The sequence below is a fragment of the Anopheles merus genome, chromosome 3L (assembly GCF_017562075.2).
Source record: "Anopheles merus strain MAF chromosome 3L, AmerM5.1, whole genome shotgun sequence".
Classification (NCBI taxonomy): Eukaryota; Metazoa; Arthropoda; class Insecta; order Diptera; family Culicidae; genus Anopheles; species Anopheles merus.
Genome location: NC_054085.1, coordinates 37940231 through 37957952, shown reverse-complemented (window position 1 = coordinate 37957952; position 17722 = coordinate 37940231). Strand labels below are relative to the sequence as shown.

Below are 17722 nucleotides of genomic sequence, written 5' to 3'. Positions count from 1 at the left end.
CCACCTGTTACACAACGCACACGCTGGAAAGCTGTGCGCTTCATTTTGTTTTCGATTGGCCCGAGCCGCGGAGTGAGCCTCGGAAAGACGCTGTAACGCGACGGAGCGTTCGGTGGATTCTGGCGAAATGGTATTAAATTGGTTTAATCTAGAAAATTGCTTGTTACACCGTTCATTTATACGAATTAATGTCAGATTATTTCGAAAATGTCGCGCCTGCCTGCCAGCCGCCATGTCCCGCTTCCCATCCTCTCGTTCCCCATTCCTTCGAGCAGTAACGCACGGTGACTTGCGTGGTGTAGCTTTCGCTTCGTCTCCTGGCAGCGCGTAATAACAGCGGTGGCTGGTTGCTGGGCAACAAAAGCACGCTTTTACACACGACTTACGGCAAAGCCAGGCGAATCTCTGAGCTACGCGATAAGACGCTGCGTAAGGATTCGTGGAAAGTGGGAGAAGGTGGATAGCCCTTGCAAAGATGGAATCCCCCCGCACGAGGTGGAAGAAATCTAGGACGACTTACATTGTAGAAAGTCCTGGGGAGGGTGAGAGGGAGAAGAAAAAACGTACAGCACGTTTTCTCTTGATTTGTTTTTCCAACCTGGCACCGTGGCAAGGACGGACGGACGCCTCGAGACACCGACTCCGACTCTGGCTGGCTTCTTCCGGTGACTTTTATAATGAAAAATTTACGACGGCACCATCCCAACGCCAAATGGGACCACTTTCGCAAGCGCAAACCATCGCCAAGGACGACATTAGCGGCGTAGGGGGCGTGTGGAAGCGATAAGCAATGGCGTCTCTTGCTCGTGTACAAGCACATGCACGTGTAGTGCGTGCGAGCGCGTGTGTATGTATGTATGTATGTAGGTGGTGCAAATCGAGAGAGGTTCAAGGATGACAATCATTGTGCGACAATTCCAGCAAACCCTCAACCAGGGAGGCAACAAAAACACAACCCTCCCGAAGCGAGGGAAGAGAAACAGCATCGGCTAGATAAGAAAACCCACGGATGACACTGTGAATCGGTGGAAAACACTTACCATTAATTGGTTTGATATCACCGTTCGACTGGTGGGAGGAGGCGCTCGAGTTGGGCGTGGTGGACAGGGTGGTGACGGACAGGCAGGGCGAGCCGGGCGGCTTTATGTCCTTCGGGGTCGTGCTGCCACCGTTCACCGACGACTTCTGCTCGCTCTTCACGGACGATGAATCTTGATTAGCGCCGGCATTGTTGGTGCTGCCGTTGCTGCTGTTGCTGCTGTTGCTGCTGCCGCTGCTGCTGTTGTTGCTGGACACCTTCTGCTGGGCGATCCGTTCCTGCTTGCGAAACTTGGCCCGCCTGTTCTGGAACCAGACCTGCGATGAGGAGGAGGAGGAGACCGAGCATAATGGAGCAGATTTTAGTAGCAGCAATGGCAAAGAAAAGGTAAGTCTGTTGAAAAGATTTCTTAACCAAGGGAAATAATCATTCAATTTAAGTACTTTAACTAATATTTCAGCGCTTTTCAACTCTAATCACATAGATATACACTCGTAAGATACTTCAATGTTTCGACAGCTCGTTCATTCGCTCTAACTAAATTGCATCTCTACCTGCGTGTTGTCATGGTTTTGCATTGCCCTAATTCTAGCTACAAAATATTGGCCTGTCCTCTAAACGTCATAAATACATGTCGTTACATATTTCAAAGTTCACACCCAGCAAGATACAAACGACACGAACATAACCCACCATCATTTCACACTTATTGCTCATATTTGCTCTTTGAGCCTCAGCACAATGTGTACTAAACCGCCAACACCAACATCATCAGTCATTGTCAACCGTACCCGCTTACACCACCAAAAACCCTCACGATAGACAGCGCATCCGATAGAGGTTCATGAAAAATACATTACCTCCCTGGCCCGTGTGCCCGTGCACAGCCTTAATTGCAATGATTTTATCAAACTTTAATAAACCCAACTACACAGCTCCATCGCCACCGCCACATTCGCCACTAATTATACACTATTGGCGGTAAATATTGTGCGAAATTCTAATCTAAATGCACTCACCACAAGCGTCTGTGTGTATGTGTATGTGTGTATATTTGGTACACCTCGCACAAACAAACGAGTTGGCAAACTGTCAATCGGTGAAACCCGAACGCATCTGCTACGCTCCCGTCCACGCTGCGTGCGCCTTAATGTATGCCAAACAGGAGAACGACGTCAAGCTGCTTCCTTGCGCATCGTGCTCCCCTCAGCTGTGCATTCCTCCCGGCAAGCGGGCGAACGTTTATGAAATATTCAAATTAATTAGCTAATATTTACGTACGCCAATTAATGAAATGACTGGAAGCATTTTGTGTCGGTTTTTCACGCGCGCACACACGCACGGGGCATTAGCAGCGGGCGCGCAAACTTTGTCGGTATGCGCAAACAGTCGCGGGGGACAATCATATTGCGACAACCGTGTCCTACAAGCGTTTCACCGGCACACAACAATGACATTCTGGCCCGCCAGTTTGCGTGAAAGCAAACTGTCAGAATGTGCGAAAAATGCTAACACATTACGGTTGTCGGGAAGGTGGGGTGGGTAGCAGCAACAAGACAGAGGAAGCAAAAAAACTTTCCACCAAATGGCGCGCGACACGCGTGAAATGGCGCGCAGGAAAAGCACCGGCACATACACACGAAGTGGTGCACATTTTTTAAGCTTCATTTTATCACGCGTGTCGCGTGTTTAAATATCTAATCAACTTTGCAAATTCGGCGCTTTCGGGCCGCGAGCATGGCCCCCGGAGTTGTTTACTTCCCGTTTGTTTGACCCATCCGGCGCGCCAACCCTGTTTACCCCTTTCACCGTTTGGTTCACGCTTCGCTTAGCATGTGTAGCAGAGAGAGGTGGAGTTTTTTTACCCTCTCCTATGACACAATGATTGTCACAAAAGCTAGCTCCCACCTCCTATCCGACCGAAAATCACACTTGATTCGGTCATCCCGCACAAACAGCGACTACCTTCCGCTTCAATGTTTGTACTGGACATTGTTGTGCCGTGCTGCCCCGTTACTGGCTGGAATGGCTTGCCTGGGACTTGGTGACCGGTTAGTTTGCTATTAGCCAATCAGTCGTTGTGTGTGTGTGCGTGTTTTCTTTTCGTTATTTGCCGTTCTTTGTTACGAAGCATTATGAAGAGGAGCATTGGAAAAGTCGATATTTACTCTATAAACGGTATTTGTTTTTACCCTCACCTTTTTGATCTCTGACTGATTGACCGCTGTACTTTTACAGTCACGACAAGCAAGTAGCTGTTTTTGAACATGGAAGAAATACAACTTCATTGTATAATGAATGCTACTCCTCTGACTTGACTAACATGAGCTGTTGGACCTCCGTAGTAAAATAGTTCAGCATTTACTAAACAAACGAGCCAACTTGCAAGCACTTTACCGACAGAAACTACTTTTCCTCGCACAAGTAAAACACCAGTTTCAATCCGATTTTTCTTTGCTTTCCCAAATGACTCCCCCTTTTGGGTTGGGCGATAGTTTGTTCTACATCTCCAATCACTGCTGTCCGTTTTTTTGTTGCTCCTAACGTCCAACGTGTTCAACAAATCTCCTCGCCTCACTAACGTGCAATGCCTTTCGAGTACTTTTTTTCCTCCCGGTTTCCTCGGACCCAAAACGCAACCCACAACTGCCGGCGTTTCTCGAACTTCTTGGGTAAACTTCTTGTCCGAGCCCCGAAACCCGAAAACCGATTGCTATTCAAAATGCGTCCCCGGGACTTGGGTTGTGTTGTCTTATCCGCCGTCCAATGCCTTCGCTCCCTGCTCTTGCTCTGGTCAGTTCTATTCATTTTCTTTCGCCCCGGCCAACGTCTTGACCCAAATCGTGCTGAATTTTAATGCAATTAGTGCGGAATCTTTCGTCTTTGGTCGTTGGTCTGGTCGTCCTTGCCGTTGCTGTGTGCTCCGTGCAAGTGTGTGTTTTGACGTTGTTTTTTTTTTTTGCTTTCTCTTCTGTCGCTGCCTTAACTATTGCTGAGAAGTTAGGATGAAACGTACAGGCGTTTTTTTTTTTTGGTGTTCTATACAATTCTTCAAATAAACTTTTACCGGAGCTTGGCTGGAAAGGAAGTGGCCACCCATGGCTAATGAAGACTGCGGACAAGGAGCGATATCTCCGGCCATCCGCAATCGGACTTTCAACGACAAATGGCCAACTGGTTTCTTGCCGGTTGAAGACTTCACAACGTACGTCTCTCTCCTCATCAAAAGTCCTTTGAAATCGAAACAAAAAATCCAAACAAGAGCAAACATCGTACGACAACGTTCGCTAAGAAAATCCCAAATGAAAAGGGAACTGGCCGTGTGGTCGTGTGTTTGACTTTCTTAATTTATTATTTGATTATGAATGATTAAAATAAACAATTCATTTATAGATGCGCTCCGCCATGCGCTGGCCACCATGTGTGTGTGGGTTTATAAATATATCCATCTCCATCATTGAGGCGTGGACCGGGAACTTGTTCGGAACGGAGCAACTGTTTGTTCTATGTATCTATCTGTCAGGATTCTCAAGATGCTCCGGATGTTTGCCGATCGTTGGTCACATCATCGTTGTCCAACGGCTCGAGACATGTGAGCTTTTGCTGCTTCTCAGAGCTGTAGGCCGGCTAAAGACGAAGAAAAATCATGCAATCATGTCCATGGACCACTACCCACATGTCATCCTTTGGTCAAGAATTCTACAGGCTTGATGAAGTTGATATTTATCTTTCTCATCATCAGGGTTCAATATGTTGTTTTTCTTTCGAATTTAAGCAGCTTGTGAAGCATCTCCAATGTGGCTATCCCAAATGACCACAATCGTTCGGTGATGTGAATGTGCTTAAATTATCTCATCAAAATAATATACACTGCTGGACAAGTCTCCTTCAAATAAATATCCTTTTATTCCACTGCTCTCTTTGCGTCTTTCTCGAACAGTCTGATTGAGCTTAATTGACAGCAAACGAGCTGTGCATCTGTACCTGTAGCACCGATAGTGTCATCCGAGTCCTCCGCAAAGGGAATTGCCTAATTAAATGATCCTTTGCGTGGTCTTGGAATGGCGCCGAACCTTTTCTTTTTACTTTCTTTCTCAGAAAACTCTCTTCTCGATGCTTTGCATCGTAAAACATGGCAAATCTTCCATAAAGATTCCTCAATCCCTGGAGTGGTCGGAGCCTCGCACAGAATGAAATTCAATTTATTACCGCATCCCCATTTATGCAAGCACACACACACACACACATACACACTGAAAGTGCCCGTTTCGACCGAGAGAAATTAGAAAGCGATGGGCTTTTTATGATCGGAAACAACCGCCATAAAAAAGAATCAAACTTTCGCTCCCAAAACGTTATTTACGAGCCTTAGCGACCGCATTCTTCATCCGATTGGTCGCCAAAACATTTCGCACACATCTACAAAACGATCGCCTTCATAATTAATGCATGGTCGAGCGGTTGGCTGCGAAATTGATTTGACCTTTTTTTGCGCTCCTTCCCTTACGCTTGATTTGGTTAGAGCCCAATGCTATGAAACCGCGAAATTGGGTCTCGCCCGTTCCGTGCCACTGCACCAACTTCGACCTTAATTCAATTCTACGCGCTCTTCGCCACCACCTCGAGGACTATTTGGAGCATTTTGAACACATCTCCGTAACCGTGGGGGGGGGGGAGAGGGCAGCAACGATTAAAAGTCATCCCATTTTCTTTTTACTCGCACATTCTGACACCCTTTTTACCAGCGGCTGTAAAGGTTAGCGATGGCATGCCCATAAAAATCGAACATAAAACCGATTTCCCCTCCACTCTTACGCTCGTTTAAGGAAAGGATTTTTTCACCGAGCCCGATTTGGGGTGTTTTTCTGCTCCCTTTTCTTCCCATAATAGTTACGATATCAATCGCTCCCGGGGTCTCTTAGGACACTTTGGTGGAAAGTGAGATGCCATTTTTCCTTGGTTTGGTTGCAAAGTTGATTAAATTAAAAATTTAAACTTTTTTCTCCGCTCTTGCTTTCCCCTCGCTTGGTGACGGCAATTCAAAGCCCGATCAATCGATCAAACCGTCTTGGGTCATAAATTTGTGCAGCGATATACCATTAAAAAGTGACACGTACGCTATTGGCTATAAAAGCGCCGGACGATGTTGCCGGAGGGATTAGAGTTTATGCGGTCTTCATTCAATCAAAGCGTTGTCTCGATTACGAATACGTTTTAGATCGACACACAAAAAAGTATTGAAATCTTGCACATTTCAATGTTTAGGCCAAAAAAAAACTGTTCCGAGCGAAAATCCTGACATACTACAACAAAACATTGCATAACGTTTCTATCGTTTCATTTTTCAAGAAAAACATCAACTCACCAAATTGTGACAGATGTGGTGATACTTTCGCTAAACAAATACCCAACAATCGAACACGGCAATGATATCTTCATTCGCGACATTTATGCTTCCACGTGCAAGCGCAAACGCACCGCAGTACGATGCTGCGTACAACGCGCCGCAAGGGTCGCATCGTGATGAACATCGTACCTTCCCCTAGAATTTTCCACCGACCAGCCGGCAAGTCATCGAGCTCAAGCGTGCCAACCGTCCCCTGTTTGTCCTCGCCTGTCGGTGAGCGTAGAGCGAGGGTTCGGTCTGGTTCGCAAATCAAGCAACAGCAGCCCATAAAGCCTTCGTACCTTCCTCGCATGGTAGTTATGCTTCTTGGGTCACCATCGTCACCACCAGAACGGGATGGTTGGTCCGTAACGAATGACACAACGAAGCTGGCTGGAGGGTGACTGTAAAGCAATAAACTAAATACAGTAAGCATTGTTTATCCTGCTTAGTGGATAACGAAGCACTTGTGCTAATATTTTCCCTTCATCACGGTGACGACACTGAGCCTACCCCTGCTGGGCCTGGTCCAACCCCTGCTATCCCACACCAAGCGGCAAGTGTAAAACGTCAATTGTCCTCGGGTGTTCGGCCGGTCCCTCTCCCTCGGGTGTATGCTCGTTTGATTAGCTTTTTCGGCAGCTGAACAATAAACAACCATACGAACAGAATTACAGCCGATGCCTTGGCCGCGCAAGGGGCGCCCACCGGAGCGTTCACTTGTTAATCGATGAATAATAATTCTTCTTCTGCAAAGGGTGAGGGAGGGCTGGGTTGCATTCATCGGTTGACACTCTTCGGGCGCTTCCGTGCACACACAAAACAGTGCACCCTCGCAGGGAAATCACTTTTCCGCCGTGTTGTTACTCAATGTTTATTCAATTAACTTCGCAAACTTTAGACCTTTTGCTCCCCTCCTGGTCCGGGATGATCCTGCTGTTACCGTTTGGTGGTGGATGATTTTTCTGGTCTTTGCTTTTTTTTTTTGGTCGAGTTCCGGGTATCGAGGTCATTAAAGTGATGTTTTTTATTCATTGTGAATGGTGTTTACAGCGGAAAGAACATGCTTTACATGCTGTTTTTTGGTATTGTTAGAGATTTCCCTTACGTAAAGAGAGAAGAATGGCTTGACCATTAGATATTGTGCAGTAGCTGTAGACACTTGGCAATAATGACAGTAACTATTGCTCAATGACAGCTGACACTATCATTTGTTAAGCTGTCATTGCTGCTCCATAAAAAAACGACTTCTTTTGTGACAGTCGCTAAAGTACATCTATACCTACTACTGCCAATAAGCAAAATTCTATAGATTCATTTTTTGCAACATAATACTATTACAATCATTTATACTGTGGTTATAGCACACACTTTCGAAACATACTTCTGACTCTACTCACCCTCCAGAGAAGCATAACTAATTATTGAAATTGTTTTCCAGCCTTTCCCGGAAGCCCTCACGCACAATTTTGCCCCTTGCAAGGCTTTCCAGCCTATTGGTTTTGGAGTTTAATATTTGCATGCATATCCCCATCCGGGCAGGCGTTCTACGCAGGTGATTTGAATAAATTTCGACTTTGGTCGGCTTCATGATGAGAACCTCCCAGCCCTCCCCGGGCTCCATCCTTTCCCAAACCTGTCACATTTGTCCATTTAGTTTTTCCCAAACGGATTTCCAACTACACCACTCCACACCACACAGACACAAGTTGTTATGGTCAGTGTTTAGATAATTTATTGTTTTTGACTAACGCCTGCTGAAGGGTGTGATGGTTTTGTGGTTTTTGGAGCCACTGCCTATGACGCTCTAGCTCACAGTGACAGTCTACCGGGCGAGTCCGAACGTGCTAATAGTGTTAATTCCCCGGGATTGATCCTATGCTGCTAGCGAACCAGCCCAATCCCCACGGGTATTTGTGTGCGATAAATAATTGAACATGAATTTTGAATTTCGATTAGATTCAACCACAGCACGAGTGGTTGGGCTGTGGATGGATCGGTGGTGGCTTTCAGCTCTGTTTAATCCCCGTTTTGGTGCTTTATTTAGGGGTGTTTGTATCGATGAGCAGCAAAAATGTTTGTAGAAGCAATAGCACTGCACGTTTTATCGACAAAGCTTTGTTTTTTACTCGTTAGTTTGCTATGAAAGTTTGCTTATGCATTTCTAAACCCTATTTAACGACAAAGCAGACACTATGAAGTACACAAAGTACTCAAACTGTTACGTTTGAATTCAACTCTCGCAAAGCAGCGAACCATTTCGCGACCATGCGAGCAGATTATTTTCCACCATCGCGGTTTTTCGCTGGCCAGTCGTAAGCATAAATTTTCATAATCATACTACAGCTGCTTCTAATAGCTGTGCCTCAAACCACCCTATTCTGCATGGTCATTCGACCAAACCATCCTACCACCAGCCAACTGACCGGTTTGTAATTTGAGGTGAGTACGTGAAAAGGAAAGGATTTTCCCGCCCCCCCCCCCCCCGCTCTATGCCGTTTCAGTATCCAGAAGGCTTTTTTCTCTCTCTTTTTGCTACTCCACAGCGAGGTCATTGTTTTTTAGATGCAAACTGGTGTGTTTGTGTGTCTGTTTTTTTACCACCTTCCCATTAAAACCGTAGCGCACGCTATCCGCGAGCAAAAACCAGTGGCAGATTGGCTTTTTCCCCAGGTCGGTTCCAGTATTTTATGATTTGCGGTCCAGGGATGCCACGGGATCCATGGCTGGAGTATCCAGACACACACACACAGACCGCTCGCTCTCGCTCACCTGCCAGCAACGGAGCAACGGCGGTGGGACCAACGACAACAAGCGACGATGACGACGATTTATATTTATCGAGAAAAATAATTCCATTCCTGGCCACACGGGGCACCATATGTGCAGCATACGGTTCTCTCGACTGGACTATGATTATACTCCCCGCATATATGGAGAGGAAGTACCACAGGTTTGGCACGGTGTAATCGACCAACCGATGGCAGTTGGAAAGTGGTAAGCTAATTGAGATTGGATTGGAAAAATGCTCCAAGAGAAATATGAGTCGCTTGCTTTTGGGTACAAAGGGTAATACAAAGCGTAAGTCTGGACGGTTTCGCTAACATCTGATCATTATAAGGGACGGCTGCACAACTCTGAGGCTGTATGTGTGTGTGTTTTAAACTCTTTTTTGCTCCTTATCGTGGGTTTCATGAATTTTTAAACACATTTACCTTTTATAGAGCATTCTAAGGGAAAAAGATGTTATTATTTGCTGAACAATATCTCTTATTTACACTTCAACCATGCTGTTACTGTTCTTTTTGCGCAGATGCCTACCATTTCGGTGGAACACAACCTACTTCTGAGTGCACAGTTTGTGTTGGCTAGCGATTTAACTAGTGAAAATCCCCCTAAAACCGTAAAGGTCTCTTCTTTTTTCCTTTAATTAACAGTCATCTAGGTTCTATTTCAGTGACTGTTCTTGTGGTGGATCAAGTGCAACGATACATCTTTCATTCGAAGCAAAAAACACATAAATCCAAATGTATCCGATACGCTCTTACACTTCAATCAATTATTCATTTGATTAGAACGATCAGATTCGATGAGGGAAGAGCAGTGTTACCATTGCAGAATCAAAACCAGCGCTTTAATTTAACGCACAGATACCTTTACTCAGCTGCTCCAATGGCTGTTCTCTCCCAATTTTCATACTTTAATTCCACACCCGAAAAGAAAACACTACACAGCAACAAAGAAATGGCTTTCCGCTGCCGTGAATGAATCGTTTCATTCGCCATTTGTTTGGCCGCACCGTGCCACACTCTCCGTTCCGTCGGATGAACGGAATCCACCGTCCTTTCGCGACGGGAATAAATTTAGCAAAGCGGCATTTCTAGCGACTCGCTCCCCATTCAGCTCACCTGCGCCATTACTCTTCGGCTTTCCTTCTTCTTTCTTTCTATGGGGGAGTAAAATGTAGCTATATTTTCTCCCGCCACGCAGCCTGATCCACACACAATTGCTTGCCTCTTTTTTCATCCTCATTTTCATCCGGCCCGGTCGGTCGGATGGGTGATGCCGGCCGTGATGAATTAAATTGTTTCAAACTTTTGACATCTCGAACGCGAGAGCACGCCTGCCCGCTGCTCCGGCTCACTTTCTCTCTCTCTCTGTCTTTCTCTCTCTCTCTGGGTGCGTATCGTCCTGTGTTTTTCAGTGTTTTCTGTACGGACTTCTTAGACTTTTACCTCGTGTATGTGTGCGAGGGAAGACCGCATCCTGTTTTTCCGCTTCATTTTTATCTCATTTAATTTGCACGTTCTTTCCCTCTTTTTTGTACTCTGCACCATTCCATCATTACAGCTTCCTGGTCCTTGTTCTCCGGCTGGCATGATTTCTGCACACTACACATTGCGTATCACTTAAAGGGAGCGGAAATTGTTACCAGCAGAATATGTAAGTGAAATGAATTTTATTTTCGATCTAGTGTAGCCTTTTCCCGGAAGCCAAACAATCATTTGGTTCATATTTCTTGGCTGTTGTTGCTTTCAACCGAACTGGAGGTTTAATCATAAGACGGCATACTGAAACAATTTCTTAAGAGTCAATCCATCACATGTGACAAAAATGCTCTTTTTTCATTTATTACAAAACTCCTTTCTTCTTTTTTTCACTTCTTAATGGTCATTTATCTATAACACAATGCTTACACATCCCAACAAAACGTATCGTATTCTATACAATCAAACAGCGGATCTATTGTATCAACAAAATAACGTTTTCAATATCAATAACCACAATGAGGTGAAACGCATTAAGTATGAAGCTCTCAATTATGGATAACATCTTCACTCCACAACAAACGCGAATGATATGGGTTAATTAGCTTAATGGTTTAGATCGAGGTCAGCATTTATCCATTGCACCCGAGCATTGCATTCGATTTTGCCATAAAAGTCTAGTCCAAAGCGATGCAAACCTTCATCGCTCTTAAATGTTTACCCATGTCGCACAAAGAACACGCCAGCAGGGGAGGACCTGGATCGATGTTTAATAGCCCTCACCCAGTCGCGCATACGCGTAAGGGTTCCGCCAATCCGCACGACGTGTTTATGCCATCAAACACCACAGATGTGTGATGAATTTTAATTCAATCATCTCCGGAACGAACAAGGAGGGGTGCTCTTGCTTTTGTACAGTGCAGTTTAGATGGCCGGGAGGGATGGTGGTCCCCTACTTTTGGGTGAAACATTTCTTACTACAGTGTAGTTGCAGTGCACTGGGTTTAATTCATTGTTGGCAAAACGGATAAGCAAGAGGATTGAGTTGAAGCAAGACAGAACAAGCATGACGTTACATTCAATGTTACTTCTTTCCCTATATACATTATATTTCTTCTTTGGACTTAAAACAGACTTTTTGAATTAATGTTATATGCTGAGCTCTGCCTTTAATTATTCAAAATAGGCACAAGAGTATGAGCACATCATCTAAACTGTTTGTCACAAACATTCACCTATCTTTGGCTATTCCTGCTTTAAACCTGCTCACTTTCCACCAACTCACGCTAATTGACAGACCGATCAAACCCAATCTTTGCATTCGTAGTCGAACTTAGCTTCCGCTCAACCATGCTAATAACGTCAGCAACCGCGGTCTGACACTAATTATAAGCGCAGATTGCCACCTCAAAACTCGCTCCCCGCTACACGACACAAACCTGATTGACACCGATCACCTGTACACAACTTTGTATCCTCTGCGACCCGGATCCAACTCAGTCAGGTAGGTAGGACCTCCTACACCCTCAGCCACATTCAACAATTGCACGGTCAAAAATTTAATGAGAACTGCAACTGGTTGATCGCCATGCCCAAATCGAACGGGAAAACCTTTCAGTTTCCAATCAACTCCCTCGACAGAGCTGCAGGCAAGGGAAGCGGGGGTGCTTAAAATATCAATTCTCAACCACCCGATACAACTCATTCATATCCCGGCTATGTTTTCATTCCGTTCGGTGCTGCATTTTCCGCCATTCCGAAACATCACTGTGTACGTACATAAATGATTGCTACCGAATTTCATTAGCGAAATGCACTTTTGTGGCACCTTTTTTTGTTGCTCCTTGCTTTTGTAATCGGCTGGAAAACGAATCATTCACAAAAAACGCTTTTATTTATAGCATGAAAACAGCAAAAAACGACTCCCAACTAAAGCGCTCTGTGCTGAGGACATTATTTTTGGAAATTTGTTTTCCACGTCCTTTTCGTTTCACCCGCTACGCACGGTCGCTTTTTGTCAATATTAATAATAACGCATTTCCGATGGCATTGCCCGAAAAGAGACCGCCGGACCGTTGGCAGTGTCGGAGTTGAATGAACCACGACCGTGACAGACGTTCGTGTTGACACACAATAATGCTCTATTGATTATTAAAAGAGAGCGAAAGAGCCTCCAGAGGACGCGGCTCGATCCGAAGCTTACTCTACGTCATTTGGACCAACAAATTGACAGCCAGGATTGCGATACACAATGATCAGCGAACTCCGCGCGCATACATGCCGCACCGTTGGTAGCGGTAGCACTTGCGCGACATATAATGTTCGATAATTGAATTGAAATTTCAATTAAACCGTCACTGCTCGATCGTGTCGACCGGAAACGCTGCAAACTGTGTACACTCTCTGCCACACGCACCCACTTCGCCGGGCGCATAATTGAATCGATCAACACTTTCACCCCGGACAGCATCGAGCAGGGGCCTCACCGGGCAAGCGGTAGATCTTTCTTGTTATTCATCTGTCAAGCTTGACATATGGCAGTATGGTAGGGGTATGATCGAACAACCGTCCGCTAATCACATTTCACCCGAGCATGCTGTGGCACTCACGGGCAGAGTGAAATTGCTTAACTGAAATGGAATGTGTTTGCGGATAGCCTTTCCACGGGCAGGCCAGTCATCGTCGGGATGTAAATTATCGCATCCCACATTCTACTGAAGCCAGACACACCTTCCACGCCACTTGACATTGAGCGGGCTACCGGAACAAGAACCGAAGGCCAACAAATTGTGAACAATATTGGTTTGATGTAATTAAAGATAACATTCGATGTAATTCAATCAAAACAACATGGATGCGGTAATCTGCGGGAAAGAAGTCGGCTAAAATCCACGACTCCATTGGAGTTGGTGCCGTTGTCTATTGAATGGAGCTAAAAATAAGCCAACCGCCTACGTGATGTCATCTTCTCGTCTCGGTGTAGTAATTAAGAAACGCTTTAGTTTCAACGCCTCATTGTATGCAATCCTTACAACAACACCAACTTGTTAAAACTTCATAGGTCGCTTTGCACCACATGGAATGCATAATTTCCTATGCCAACTGCTATACGAGTTCCCTCTCCCATATCTTGCCCTCCCTTTACACGCCCTCTTTGCCCAACTTATCATTGTGAGCGTGTAATCTCGCCCGACCAATCCACCATGTGACATCAATTTTGAGCCACTTCACACGCTCGTATCGGGTTACAAAACGGTTGCCGAAAGCCCAAAACGAACCCCTCCAGCACCCTGTGCAACACGTTCACAGGCAAATCAATTTGCTACACTTGTTTTACAACTTATTTTCTCGGTAGTTATCGTACCGGCCCTTCCAGTGCCGTGTGGAGGGTCGTGTCTAATCGAGGTGAATCTTGATGTGGCAGATTAGTTGTGCTAGTGTAACGAAAGCCTACCAACGTTTGCCCCCTTCCGACGGACGTGTGCCTCTACGCCGTGACATCCTAATCGGGATTGCTCTCGGACGTCGTCCAGAGACGTAGACGCTTATGGAAAGGAAAATGAACTCCCAAAACGAACTTCATCGTCCAAGCATCCAACGAACGATGCTTATCAAACGACACCCAATAATCCATCATTCCTTATTCCCACCCCGCACTGTGCCTCGTCACAGCTAGATGACCCGTTTTTTGGCCAGTTGTTTCTGGAACGCATCTGGGTGAGGATATTTTGATCATCTTTTCAAGATGTCTACTGATGCCATGATTGTCTGATTGCTTTGCCCAAAACACCTCACCACTTGTAACGGGCTGTGTTCGAGGGAGGGCGGACTGGAGAAACAAAGGCAATCCATCCAAAATGTCCAATACACACACACACACACACACTGCCGGATGGAAGGAAGGTGATAAATTTATTGCCCACTCGTAATCGTACGGCATGTGTCAAGCGCTCTCGGGGCGCCCCGCTATGATATGCGTATCCTGCCCTGGTTCGAGCGTCATTGAGAGAGGAGCGAGAGATAGTCATCTAAAATGCACAAACATTACCGAAGGACCCTCGAACCTGAGATGGCTCGGGCCTGTTTTGTTGTCTTCCTTTGCCCATCGCCTTCTTGCGCACCTCAAGAAGGCTCAAGCAGGCTATGAAATATTGAGCAAGGCACGTGTCATAAATAATGGACTTTATTTGCACGCCTCTCCTGCATGTCTTTGGAAGATGCCCTTTTTCCGGAGTCTTTGAAGAGATACAGAGGGAAGAGACAACAATGCTCCAGACAAATCCGGAACGCACTCACCAAAAAAAAAACGGAAACAATTTAATCAATCAACCACCCAACCAGCACCGAAGGCTCAGGTGGTCCGGTACTGTCGGCCGACCTGATTTCCGTTTCGAAACAAAACTCACCTGTACGCGGGCCTCCGTCAGATCGATTTTCATCGCTATTTCCTCGCGCGTGTAGATGTCCGGATAGTGTGTCTCCTGGAAGGCTCGCTCGAGCTCTTTCAGCTGGGCCGAGGTGAAGGTCGTTCGTATCCGGCGCTGCTTGCGCTTCTCCGCCAGCACCGAATCGTGCCCGGCGTACACCTTGTACGGGAGGCCAGCTGCAATCGTGGGACATGAAAATAAAAACAAAATGGAAGAAAACATGGTAAGTAATGACTGGTACACGCGTAAGTACGGCAATGCGCTGCAAACTGTTGCCACTATGACCTCATCATCTTCATTACTTCCTGCGGCCCGCGAAGTCGCGCTCACACAACAAACAGGACATCAAATTAAAACGATGACTCCCTTCATTAGTGTTAATTAATTGAAATTAGGTGAGGATTTTTATATCGGTAGTAAAATTATTTACAACCCAAGCGCTTCCAAGAAGTCACCGCTCGCTTGGAAAGAGCGCTGCTCCAAGCAGCTCACATGCGCACCAGGGGCCGGTTCAGAATTATTACTGCCCTGTTTGCGCGCACCCTTCGCAAGATGCCTCGAGTACCCTAATACCAGCAGGCTAGAGGGAGAGCGAAGAAAAACAAAACAAAATGATGGCGCTATAAGCCCGGCAGACTACGTAATCTGGCACTGGTCGTCCTGTAGTCGGTAGCAAATGGATGTTGCTCGGTTGGGGAAGCGCAACGCTAAGTGTGCGGACGTTAATGCCTCACCAATACCAACGAAGCGCGCGCGTTGAAATTTTATAGAAAGAGAGCTACCACATTGGGTGTGTGAGAGCGAGATGAGACGTTTTGAAGATGGCGATGGAAATCCCTTCCCGTCTCCATGCGCACCAAACGGGCATGCTTGTGGTAGTAGTGTGTAGAAATAGCGCAGTCAGGGGAAGTACACGCCATGTCGTCATTTATCTTCAACACGAATGACTAATGGGCAGGACAGGACAGGATGGCTTCCACCCCCGGTCGTTCGGTAAGGACCTACGAGGTACAAATCAATTTCTTCGCTCTCGTTATGGTGGGCGCGAACAAAGTTCTTCTCGTGCGCACACCCTTAACGACCACCTTGAGCCTGTTCGTCTTTTCAGCGGTGCTATAAAGACGTCTGCACGTGCTTAGCTGTGGCTCTCGTGGCTCATATTTAACCGCTGAGATAGTACACATTTTATTTGACTTCTCTTCATTTGACTCTCTCTCGCGCTGTTTCTCTCTTTTTCTTATCGTAATTCTCTTCATTTGAAGATATGCTGATGCTGGTTTTGCGACTCTCACTGTGTCATTCTCTTTTTATGCTTTGATACGAGTTTGGGATAGAGATTTTATTATCACAACCTTCGCTCATCGGTTACGACGTCATTTTGTTGTTTTATTTATTTGTTTATCGTGTTCTGGCAGGTTTGCATCTCATCCGTTCTCGGGTTTTTAAAGAATTATTTCGCAGAGATGAGATCTACCGACTTTAAGGACTGATTGAAGTGTCTTTGGTGGTATTTTTTTTAAATGAAATTGATTATTTCATACAGAAAATGACAAACTGAGAATCGATCCAATTGCTTGTTCAACACAGCTTAAAGACTACGATGGAAATGAAAACCCACAAAAACTCTCGAAATTTAAACCCACGTCCTCTCGCAAGACTCTTCCTCATCGGCTAAAATAAAAATGGTTCCAACCGATACCAACACAAACAAAACTGTGCTTCACCAACACACCAAACATCGAGGCAGATGAGTTTAATGCCATCCTTTCAGCCCAGTTTCTCATCTTTATTTTCGACCAAAACCACCACAGACTAACTCGTACACGCTTAGAAACCGACGCTCTATTTAACTTGCTGATAAAACCCCAATTCCTCGTCCCCAATTCTAACCCACCGCAAATACGGAACGCGTAGTTGGGAGTGTTTGGAAGAAACTGTTCATGCGTCTAACGGTTCGTCGTTTCGGGGACTGCTCGATGCATCCGCCCGACGAGAAATTAAACGCCGACACACACAAAATGGGAACGCCGTAATCGTAATGGCAACTGGAAGGATATTTGCATTAGCGAGATACGATGCGGCTGCTTCCCTGTGCGGTACGGTACGGTGAGCTGCTTTCTTTTGGTATTGATTTTTCAACAGGTTTTCTCAACCATCCACCGTCCTTGCGTGTGGTTCCGTCTGCTTCTGTCGGTTTTGAGGTTTGTGGGCGTTTTTTTTTGCCCTCTCGGTGCCAGCTAAAATACACTTCAAACGACCGATAGTTAGGTTTTGGTAGCAGACGAACCGTGTTCTCGCTCTCCGTGCCGTGCCTTTTGTCGGGTTGCAAATCCACAATGATCAATGTTTAAGCAGAGGACGTGCACGTACCCGATTCACCCGGTTGAAAGATTTCATTGCGAAGCGCTTACCAACGAATTTCCGAAGCGATAAGCATTCAATCCCGTTTCCCATCAGCGGTTCGTTGCGGTTGTAGGGGTTTCTTTCTTTTTTTTTTACTGAAACGTGTTTCTCACCGCACTTGTTTGCTCCGTTCGAACGGGTAAATGTTTAACAACGACGATGTGGGCGCTTGGAAATGCAACGACTGATGCAATCGCTT

At 45.8% G+C, this 17722-nt stretch overlaps 1 protein-coding gene across 1 annotated transcript in view; it reads right to left on the bottom strand.

The window, feature by feature from the left end:
* The window catches only part of LOC121598990 (paired mesoderm homeobox protein 2A-like), a 39080-nt gene that overhangs the window by 5389 nt on the left and 15969 nt on the right, over window positions 1-17722 (bottom strand). The window contains exons 2-3 of the mRNA XM_041926393.1: window positions 15100-15296; window positions 1041-1356 (exon numbers count right to left, since the gene is read on the bottom strand). Coding sequence (XP_041782327.1) covers window positions 1041-1356; window positions 15100-15296 — 513 coding nt within the window. The remainder of the gene's footprint in view (window positions 1-1040; window positions 1357-15099; window positions 15297-17722) is intronic.